The sequence below is a fragment of the Triticum urartu genome, chromosome 2A (genome assembly GCF_056163025.1).
Source record: "Triticum urartu cultivar PI428250 chromosome 2A, HENAU_Tu73, whole genome shotgun sequence".
Lineage (NCBI taxonomy): Eukaryota > Viridiplantae > Streptophyta > Magnoliopsida > Poales > Poaceae > Triticum > Triticum urartu.
The window spans coordinates 407296939-407308135 of NC_141874.1; the positions used below are offsets into that span (position 1 = coordinate 407296939).

An 11197-nucleotide genomic window follows, 5' to 3' on the forward strand; every position below is an offset into this window, starting at 1 on the left:
GATGTTGTTGGCATTAACTGTGGCGTGGATGAGGGTAGAAGGAGTCAGCAGCGATGGAGCTGACAGAGATGTAAAAGGAGACAACATCTTTCTTTTCCTTTTCAGTTTTTCTTCACCAATTTTTTAATTTTCTTTTGGATTTTTTCATCTTATGTTTTTTCTTTTATTGTTTTACTTTTTTTAATTTAGAAACAATTTTTGAATGCATATTTTTTAAGTTCATAATTTTTTTGAATTCAAGATCTTTTTTAATTTATGAATATTTTCAAATTAATTAACATGTTTAAATTCACAAATATTTGGCTTGTTCGCAAATGCACCACACGGCACGGGCCACAAAAAAGGAACATCAGATTTTTTTTAGGGGAAAAGAAACATCAGATTTGTTTTTAGGCAAAAAAGAAACATCAGATGCAATAGCACCATCTATCAATGTGGGTTGCTCAAAAAAAAATCTATCAATGTGGGTGGGCCGCAACAATTGGCCCGTTTCGCAACCGGCCGCGCGTTGTCGGTCCGGTCCGGGTCCAGTCCAGACAAGAACCAGGTGTCCACCCTTCCCGGCGACAACAACGCGCCGCACACCGTACTCCTGTTCCGCGCCACCGCCGTCCATCCCCCGCCGCCTCTCAAGCTGACTCCAAACACCACGCCGGCGACATGCCGCCCAAAGGTTGGTCCTTTTCCTCTTCTCCACTAGGCACTCCTCCCCACTACTTCTGCACGAACGGCCAACTTGTCGCGCTGCGCCTGACCTCGACGCGATTGATTGGCTGCAGAGCTGCCTGGGTTCTACTACGACCCGGACAAGAACCGCTACTTTCCCACCAAGGGCCGCATCCCCGGCGCCGCCAACCGCCCTCCTCGCCCTCCGCCGCCGCCCGCTGAGCCCTCGCCTCCTCCCACAGAACGCAGGAAAAGGGCGAGGCAGTCCGAGCTGCTGCATGCCAGAGAGATGTACGGCGGTGGTGTGATATTCTCCAAGAACAACAAGTCCACCTTCAAGCAGCAGTGCCAGTACACACAGGCGTCGCAGCCCATGGTGCTGATCCGAGCTTCTCTTTTGCTGCAGCTTTCCCTTTCGTTTCGTGCAATATATGCTGATACCATAGCGCTGCTTGGTAGGTTTGGAAGTACCAAGGCACAACCTTAGTGGCTGATAAGGCACTGGAGGAACTGCACGCCATGGTTCAGACACCGAGTGGGCTGCGTGAGTCCAAGCTATTAGCGACCGGCAGCACGAATGGTTCAATCAGGTGAGGTTTGCCAAAGCACTCATTTTCTGTCCGTGTAGTGAAAAAGCTTTAGAACTTGACAATTGATTGTCGGGAGTATAGATGTACCATCAGTTGAGGTTATCCTGAATTCTTGATACCATACCGCCAACATACTCCAACGGCTAACAAGCTATGCAATAATGGATTTTGAAAACGAAATTACTAAAACACAAATACAACAATTTCTCTTTTCTTGAAGACAGAATGTGCATGGCTTTATAAGTTTAAAAAATTGTTGGATTCTTTGATATTCAGTTGTTCTCTTTGAGTATAAGCGTGACCATACTGGTGTTTCATGTCGCATGACATATTTTTTATCTGGCAGATTATTTGGGTTGGGAACTGCTCTAGAGAATTTTGAGGATGAGATGGAGTTTTTACCTCAGCCTGTTTGGACTCCCTTGGGAAAGCAGAAAGCAGCAGTGAATTCTCCACTTGCAAATATCTGGTCATCTGAAACAGCTTTCTCAAACTTCTCATCCAGTATATCTTGCATAAAAAAGTTTGGGCACAACTTCCATGATGCAGCCAGCGCCAACTCATCGGTTCAGCGAGCATTGTATCCTCAAAATTGTTTCTTCTATTATGCATATTACTGTTGTCATAATTACGTGTGTTTCGACTTGTGCATTTTATGTTCTGTACTATTGCCTGGTAATTGAACATGAGCTTGGGTTACTTGACATCGTAAAACATGGTGGCTACTCTTGGATCTGGAGGATCCGGTGGTTCTGTTTATATTATGGATATGTCAACTATCGACTCTGCAACGGTTTCACGGAATGCCCATGAAAGAATTGAAAGAGTTGCTTCATTTGATCGTACAGTATGGACTGCTGATTGTAATTCTGATGGCACACAAGTAGTTCTAGGTGAGTTGGCTGACTGGACTTCAGTTTAGGCCATGCCCAAAGTTCCCCTGTTACACAGAGTAACGAATTTGTTTTTTTTAATAATCCTTTCAGCAGTACTTTATGCTATTTAATACTCCCTCCGATCCAAAAAAAGTGTCGCAGCTTTGAACTATTAGTTCAAGCTGCGACACTTATTATAGATTGGAGGGAGTGGTAATAACACTATGAAGTTTGCTGCATTCAGAATCTTTGATAATCTTTTTAATGTATTGACATGGCAAGATCATTCTATAAGAATTTATACATAGAAACTGACTACAATTACACAAAAAGATTAGCTTGCTATTATGAGTATGTATAATTGCCTCCCACCATAACTTTGTTATACGTGTTCATTGAATTTTGAAGTCATTTGTTTCATTAGGTGGAGGTATTGTAGTAACTTGTTGTCACAACTTAGCTTTTTTTAGAACTGTACCAGCTTTGCAAGTTGCCTATTTTATACAAGGAAAGTGGAAGGTCCTTTTTTCTTGGATTTATGGAAGTAGGCAGTGGAAGAACTTCTTCTGTATCAATTAAGCTTGTGGATTATTAAGCATTTTTGCTCATATTATTTCTAGGTACAAACACTGGCGCTGGTTTGCTTAATTTGGAGACGGGGACATTATCATGGCTGTATCGTTGTAAAAGTGACATTCTCTCCCAGCAATTTGTGCACTCGGTAACAAATTATTTTAAATGTATACATTTCCACTTAGTAGTAGGTTTCATATGTCCAATGGTCTGTTAGGTGTGTATCGTCAGGAGAGTCACCAAAACTTTTTGTCTTCTATGAATAGCTGAATAAATGCCTAATGCCTTTGTTTTGTTCTATAGAGCTCTAGACGGTACATATATTTGTATGAGTTCTCTAGCTGGTTCCTGAACTTTGAGCTTTCATCTGTGATTTGATTATTAAATGGTTGCTGTTGCTACCAAATTGCCACGTTTGGCGTAGTTACTACAACATACCTTTGCCTGTCTCCACTATGCTCATGTAATTTTGCTCATTTTGTTCAGGGAAATGTGGTGCTATGTGGACTACGGAATGGGAGCATAGTCCCTGTTGATGTGCGGGAAAGGCACAGTAATCAACCTACTGGTCGATCTTCACCTAGCACTGCTAGGGGGACAGTTCCCATGCTGTCTGCAAGGCATAATGCCAGAGGGAGAAACCAGGTAAATACCACTATTAGCTCACAGTGTGTTTAATGTAGCCATCAAAAGTTACCATCTCGGCATTGTTCAAGTTCTTTTTTTGTACTTTGACATATCACTAGAATAAAATGATATTTTGAATGCCTAATTAGGCAATTCAGCCCATCAATGAATGTATCATATGATTGTGGTTTGGAAATAAAAATCCTTGCAGGCTGATAAGGCAAAATCATCTAGGGTTATCTCTATGCCTTCAGCAGTTTGCAGGTAACCATTATTATTCTTGGCTTGCTGACACTCTAGTTTGGACATGATCAAGTTTCTTGGTGCTAAAAATTGATATTGTTACCCAGCCTGGTTTCTCTGTCATCGGATGAACACTACTTCTTAGGGAGTTCCATGGATGGATCGGTAAGCTTGTTCTTAATCATTTTTTGTGGTATCAATGAATGAGTAGATGTGCTCATTCACAGGATTGATTTGCCACTAATGATAATATTTTCTTAAAACTCAGTGCAGTTTAACAAGATGTTTATTTGCGGGGGTAACAAGATGTTACCTACAGTAATAGAAAAAATGAGGCTGAGAGTAGCCCCCCGACACATTATTTAAAGAAGATAGTGAGAATATAAGATACACTGGTTTATTTGCCCCGTGAAATAAATCAATGAGATTTAGTCCTCCCCAAAGGGGTTATTGCCCAGTTCCCAGATGTTAACTAATACTCCCTCCGTCCCAAAATAACTATCTCAACTTTAGTACAACTTTGTACTAAAGTTAGTACAAAGTTGAGACCCTTATTTTGGGACGGAGAGAGTATTAGTTAAAGTTTCGTGTGTTAGCAGCATAATGAGTTAAAAGGATTACATGTTTCCTGCATCTTCATTACAAATATTAGCAGCATAATGAGTTGACGCTTTATTGTATCCAGCGAATTTCAAATTGATACAATTTCAGCATTTTGGGACAGATAAATTATACAGTATTATTTAAAATGAATTATAATTCTGTCTTATCTGAAATTATTGCCTCTGAAGTGAGGAAAGTACAGAGCATCATGCTTCTCTGAGATGGTAACAAATGTTTCATGCAGCAGCTTGACTTTTGTGTTTTCTGTTGTACAGATCAAGCTATTTGATCTCCGTCTCATTCAGAAGGGGGCTATACAGTCTTATGCAGGGCATGTGAATTCACACAATAATTTACCACTTGTTGTTGATCCATCTGAAACCCTACTTATGTCAGGTAAATTTATTATTGGTTCTAGACATCATTGTGGTTGTTTTTGTCATATACTGCTACGAAGAATGTCTTTTGAGGTTACCCATTGAAACTGAATGTGGTTTTTTGGATCGATAAAAACATTTCGATGTATTATTTGCATTTTCACTCGAGTATCTCACTTCATACTCCAGTTTGTGAGCATTAGACTTAAATTTGATAAATGTCAGCAGCTATGCTTGTTCATGCAGTGTGTCAGTAACAGATGCATTGGTATTAAAAAGATCCCCACCTATAGTTTTTCTGTATGATATACAAGTGTAAGAGGGCTTTGGCATTCCTGGAATTACTGCAACATCGAATCATGAGTTTGTGAAAGCTAAATTTCGAGAAAACTATGCTGTTACTAGCTGGTCCATGTTTACTTTATTAGGCTATACAGGACAATGAACAACATAGTGACATCTTTATGAACGTGCATGGCTAGAACATTCCTGGCAAATTGCCATTTTCAGCAAATCCTTATTCTTGGCAGGTGGGGAGGACTGTACCGTCCGTATTTGGAGCATCAAAACAGGCGAGCAAATATTTGCGAAGAGCGTGGCTGACACTCTCTTCACTGCACTTTGCTGGCCAGAAAGCAACCTTGACTTGGATGGTTCTTCTTCGCTGTTTGATCTAAACCACAGTTGGGGGGCTTGGATGGGATCACGTGATGGCCTGTTCTACATGCATGGTACTTAAACTGGCTGTGCACTGATACAAACTCTGGAGCGGACGGATGCAATTACTGCTTTTTCTTCGGGAAGATGCATCGAAGACGATTGATCCTGTTGGTTGGTTCACCGAAAAGTGTGCTCAAGCTGGTGTCGCTGGAGGGATCTCAGCGGTCGTAGTTGATCCTGTTGGTTCTGGAAGCGAGGGTTAGTTATATGGGATCTGCTCCTCTTAGAGTAATAGTGATGATGATCATGTTGTTTCTCTTAGTGATAGGTAAGTCACCTGTCTAGTTTGGTATCTGAGTTACCTTAGGAAAGCAGACAATATTGTATCATATGCTTTTTTAGCATCGCTAGTTAGTCAGCAATGTGATATTTTCTGCAATATTAGCAAACATACATATTTCTGAACTCTGTTTGTATTCTAGCATCATATATTCATAATAGCAAACACTGCTTCGGAGGTATCGGTACACCATTCCAGATCTTTTTTATCACACAAAACTGGTGCGACATTTTATTCAGCTCTTCCTACTTGCTACTAGCTACACCCAAGCATGTTCAGGGTATGTTGCTTGGTACTGTCTACATTTACAACACTTGATCTCTCAAACTTCCAGCCCCATGTTCAAGTTAAACCTAACAAGCTTTATAAATTCTCAACAGATAAGGTCACCCTCTTTGCTGTTTGTCGCCAGTTCCAATCTTTCCCACTTTGTTCGGAGCGTGATGAACAGGAGAACGGCGTTCTGGCAAAGGAGACCGCATATCTGACCCATCCACAATCCCTGAAACAGGTAATTGCACATGATCAGTGAGGAGAACAGTAGTTTGTACTTTGTAGCGGTGGTTTGTGCACAACAAACATGCCTGAGATCGATGCTGAATTTCAGAAAGACATGTCTGTACCTTAGTATGAAAGCCAAGCTTGAATCCAAGTAGGAGAGACAATGGCAAGCCTATTATGTAGAAGGCCACCAAGTTGGTCCATGCTACCAGGTGCTGCCAACCACAGCCTCTTGAAACCCCTACAAGTTTATCCACAGGTTACTGCCAAATGGCCTTCACCTGAAACAATAAGATTGAAACACATTTAGAGAGATCCATTGAACTAACCTGACAGGACTCCCTGCGTGGAGTCCAGCACCACTGACCCAATGAGAAATGGAGTCATCGAAGCAAATGCACTTATCACTGCCTCACTCTTGCTGAACAGCCCAGCCCACAAATTATGGCCAAGACCTAGGAGCAGAAGAAATGTCACTCCCAGGAGTAGGGAGAGCGCGAGCGTCACCTTGAGTGCCTTCTTTGCCTTGTCAATGTTACCTGCTCCCAGCTCATTCGATACCCTTGTGCTGTTGAAATGAAACAGCACTTTTTAAGTCAGCATTGTCAACTTAATCTTAAAGGACATTTTTTTTTTCTTTTTGTTGCAAAATCCTCAAGGGTTGATGACATGGGTGTCATCAGTTATCGTAGCAGTATTACCTGATGGCAGCAGCGAACCCGTAGGTGATCATGTATGAAATTGATTCCGTGTTTGCACTGTCAGGTTGCATCACGCTGATGTTAGCATTTTATGGACACATAAACATGATCTTCAGTACTCAATATGAAGGGATAGAAAGATAGTTACCACATCGCAATAATAGAAGTGCTCATTTGAGAATCTGGCATCAGCCCAGCAAGCAACACCAATATCTCAAACGCCCAGTACTCAAAGCTGCCATTTGTAGGTAACAATCATATATTCTCAGTATGGGGATATATTAAGAGGCGATCAATGAATGGATCTGAGATCGTTGTAAGTGTACTAACCACACCATCATTGCAGAGGGAACAGCTAACTTGAGGCCGGGCAGCACGTACTGAAACGCTTCTGTTGAAAATCCCGCCCAGGTCTGCTTGAATCTCGTCGACAACATCACATAGGATGCGAGCATAATGAAAGATAGCCACAGAGACAGCGAAGTTGACATGGCTGGGCCTGCGAAGCCAAGCCCCAGGTAGTGCACGGAGGCATGGGTAATCCCGACATGGAACACCAGTGGCAGGAGCGACAACGCCACCAGTGGCATCACCACGGACTGTGTCTGCAGGAACCTGAGGATACACTGGATGAAGCCAAAGGCAAACTGTGCCGGGATTGTGTATCGCAGGAACACCGCTGCCATTCTTGAGACCTCGGGGTCTTGGTGCAGGAAAATGAGGAGTGGCTCGGTGTAGAGCCACAGGAGTGAAACGAGGACTGAAAAGAGAGCCGAGGTGATGATGGATGCCTGGAGGTACACGCCGAGCATGCGGTACACCTTTGCGCCATAGCCTTGGCCGCAAAGCGTCTCCAGAGACCCGCTTAACCCAGTCTGCATGGGAACAAGGTAGTCAGTTCATCAGTATGCGCTGTTCCTCTTGGTTTCTCTACTAAAATATGCATTGCGTAAGGTTTTGTGGTAAACTGAAGGGATGGAAACATCAAACTGTTGCAAAGTTGAAAATTCTCAATAGGAACAACCAGTCTAACCAGGGCTGAAGAAATCACAGCAACATACTGCACTACCATAGTAGTACTAGTACAGTTCAGGATTTGACTTCCTCAGTTGTCTCAACCTGTGACCATGTGCTGTGTTTATTCTGAAGCCTGACATATGCTTAATTCCTGGGATCCGGATAAAGGGCATGTGCAAATCTGTCTACATTGGCGATGAAAGATCCATGGCAATCTTACAACAATGGTCCTAGCCTGACAAACTTTTGCCTATTATAACGAAGCATACTTGAGAGTTGACTCTATGCTTCACAGCCAACACTATCTTTGCAACCACAACACACTAGTACTGACATATATATAGCCATGAATATAGGAGTTGACCAGTCTTATAATACCTACCGGCTAGACAACTGATCATAGCTCATGTACTGAAATGGCACAGCATGGCATTGCTTTCATCTTAAGAGAAAAAAGAGATTCTGTGCATAAATTTCTGCTGCACTTTGATGTTTCCTTGTGTTGAATTTGAAGCCAAATGGCATGTTGAAGTTTTGTCTGTGTATTCCTTGCATCCATTTAAAATTAGCAAGTAGGTTAGGCCATAGTCAGGCAAATGCGCAAGGACTTTTCCTTTTTTAGAATAAATGTGTAAGGACTAAAGCGACAGGTTTTAGGTGCCAGCATAATAGGGGTTTTAGAATTTGTCTGGTCCAAGTCCTCTGTATCCTTGTCTAGACAAGTCCTCTCTTTGAAACATTCTTCTCAAAAAGAAGTATCAATGCTGGATGTTCATATTGCCCAGTGACTGCAACATAACCCAACACTGAAAGAATATCATACCAGTTTATTAATGCATTCATTTATTTATCCTTTAAGAAAGCATATTCACAAGCTAATCCTGTGCAATGGCTATGATTCCTTATACACCAAAGCTCGTGAAAAAGCCTCAAGTAAACGTCCCAATCCAAGATTGAGAAGCCATTCGCGTCATTTACACCATAATTAATATATTTAACAAAGCTTAGATAACCACTACAGACCTATATAGTACAGTACATGTCAAGGACCTAACCAAATACGCTTTAGGATATTAACTGATACAACTAGTTGTTCATTTATTTATTTATGGTAACTCTAGTCTGAGTAATTAATCTGCAGACAGATCAAAGTGAGTAATTGTTATTCTAGTTTTGGAGACAGATCTAAGTGATACAATGAATGATGGAGCATATGTCTATGACGGGCAACTTAGTTGAGCAATGGAGACTATGGAGTGGTGGCAGTAAAAATTAAATACCAAGCTCATATGAGCTCAAGCTGAGAACAGCACATTCGGTAGGTAAACATTGTTTTCGATGCATACAGGGAGGGACGGCGAAAGGGACAGAGAGGAGGAGAAGCCGGCCCCTTCCCTTGGAATCAGATCAAATCAATGGAGAAGAAGGATGAGGCGAAATATGGTATATAATTGGTACCATGAGCGCGATGCCTGTGACGGTGGCCCACGAGTTGCCGAGCGTGGCGCCGGCGAGCTCGAGGTCGCCGATGCGGCCGGCGTACATGACGGAGACGAGCGGGATGGCGTAGAAGGCCATGCTGGTGGCCACCATGGGCGCCGCGAAGGCAACCTGCCCCACAGCCTCCTCCGCGTCCCACAGGCACCGCCACCACCTCCTTCTCCCTGCTGCTGCTGCCGCCTCTCCGTCGCCATTTTCGCTTCTCCTCGCGTTAAGCTTCCCATCCAGCAACGGAGCAGCTGCCCCTTCTTCGCCCATTCCCTCTCTCTGCAGGCTTATTGCTTGTGCTCTGTGATGTGTGTGTACGGAGCAGCAGGTGAAGCAAGCGCAGGGAGGACAGGGCACGTTGGTGTTGGTATATAAAAGGGTGGCAGTGGCAGTGGCAGGGGCGATGGAACACGAACCAGTCCAGCTACTTGTTCTTTTTTTAACAGCATCTCCACTCGCGCCCTCAACAGCCCCAGGGCAAGTTTTTTCGTGCCGACGCCGAGAAAATCCCCCAGTCGCATCCCAGAACGACGAAATCCGCTGGCTCGACCTATTTTTTTGGGCCGGCGATCCGAGGCCGCCGAACCCAGCGCACTAGGGGGCGCTCCGGGGAAGGAAAACCCGCAGGCGAAAAAGCATCTTTCACTTCCAGATTTCCCCCTCCCCCGCGTGCGTGCACGCCCTTTCGTCGCCGTGCCGATCCTGGCGCTGCCTACCCACCCACCGCCGCTAGAAAGGACATTCCCCGCCCGGAAAAGAGAAGGTTCGCCACGGCAGCCTCCACCCCGCTCCTGGGCGAGCTTTCCGATGCTCCGGCCACGCAGGGCGGGGATACTGGCGGTTGCGCGCCTACCACACCCGCCAGGTGTTTGACGATTTGTCTGATCGGCAATGGACTCAGACAACGAGGAGGCGTTCACGGCGCTGCTGGAGGAGGAAGCCGATGGCGACACCCAGGAGGAAGAGCATCTCATGGTCCTCGTCGCACTGGCTGGCCTGTTCGTGAGCAATGCAAAGCCGCAGCGAGGTGGCTCGGCGCCGGGCCGGCTGAAGGCAAAGCAGAGGCATCGCCTGGAAGGCTATTGCTTGCTCTACTCCGACTACTTTGCCGACGCTCCACTGCATGGTGAGAAAGTATTTTGGCGCCGTTATCGGATTAGTCGAAAGCTTTTCCTCAGGATTGTGAATTCCTTCTGTGAGTTTGACAACTACTTCAAGTGCAAGAAGGATTGTACCGGCACACTTAGATTCACCCTCACTCCATAAGTGCACGACAGCTATGAGGATGCTTGCATACGGAGATCCCGGTGATTCACTGGAAGACTATGGACGCATGGCCGAGTCCACGACCATTGAGGGTTTGTACAAGTTCTGCAGGGCAGTGGTGGCAGTGTTTGAACCTCAATACTTGCGATCACCCAATGTTGAAGACACTGCTCGGATCCTAGCACATAATGCAGCAAGAGTATTTCCCGAAATGCTTGGAAGCATTTGACTGCATTCATTGGAAATTGAAAAACTATCCATTTGCTTGGCAGGGGATCTACAAAGGCGCCAAAGGTGGTTGCAGTGTGGTACTTGAGGCAGTGGCCACACACGACCTCTGAATTTGGCACTCCTTTGGTATGCCAAGAACTCACAATGACATCAACATACTGCAGTGCTCGAATGTCTTTGTCGAGCTTGTTAAAGGTCATGCTCCTCCGGTGAAATTTGAGGTCAATGGGCGCCACTACAACAAGGGATACTACCTAGCAGATGGCATCTATCCGAAATGTGTTGGAAATATGAGCAAATTACTACGAGATTTAATCCTAATAAACAGAAGATAAATCATCACTGCAATAGAAGAGATTAAACTAAGCATGCGAACTAGCATAGTAGATGAACAGATCACATCTAGGACACATACTAGAAACATGAATTCTACCACGAT

At 44.2% G+C, this 11197-nt stretch overlaps 2 protein-coding genes across 3 annotated transcripts; one reads left to right on the forward strand and one right to left on the reverse strand.

Annotated features, from left to right (window-relative positions):
* The first annotated feature begins 531 nt into the window (after positions 1 to 531).
* On the forward strand, positions 532 to 5736 carry LOC125537553 (Transducin/WD40 repeat-like superfamily protein). Of its 2 annotated transcripts, XM_048700870.2 has the most exons (11): positions 532 to 673; positions 780 to 1042; positions 1126 to 1256; positions 1603 to 1835; positions 1973 to 2149; positions 2752 to 2852; positions 3191 to 3349; positions 3543 to 3595; positions 3682 to 3739; positions 4453 to 4573; positions 5085 to 5736. In XM_048700870.2, the coding sequence occupies exons 1-11, from the start codon at positions 661 to 663 to the stop codon at positions 5291 to 5293; spliced, it is 1518 nt and encodes a 505-aa protein (XP_048556827.2). In that variant the 5' UTR covers positions 532 to 660; the 3' UTR covers positions 5294 to 5736. The 2 variants fall into 2 exon arrangements, with proteins under 2 accessions (XP_048556827.2, XP_087400138.1); XM_087544012.1 differs by lacking the exons at positions 3543 to 3595; positions 3682 to 3739.
* On the reverse strand, positions 5670 to 9633 carry LOC125537551 (protein DETOXIFICATION 18). Its single transcript, XM_048700869.2, has 7 exons — positions 9232 to 9633; positions 7087 to 7631; positions 6905 to 6991; positions 6757 to 6813; positions 6385 to 6623; positions 6178 to 6296; positions 5670 to 6056 (listed from the first exon to the last, which is right to left on the reverse strand). The coding sequence occupies exons 1-7, from the start codon at positions 9529 to 9531 to the stop codon at positions 5928 to 5930; spliced, it is 1476 nt and encodes a 491-aa protein (XP_048556826.2). The 5' UTR covers positions 9532 to 9633; the 3' UTR covers positions 5670 to 5927.
* Between the last annotated feature and the right edge of the window lie 1564 nt (positions 9634 to 11197).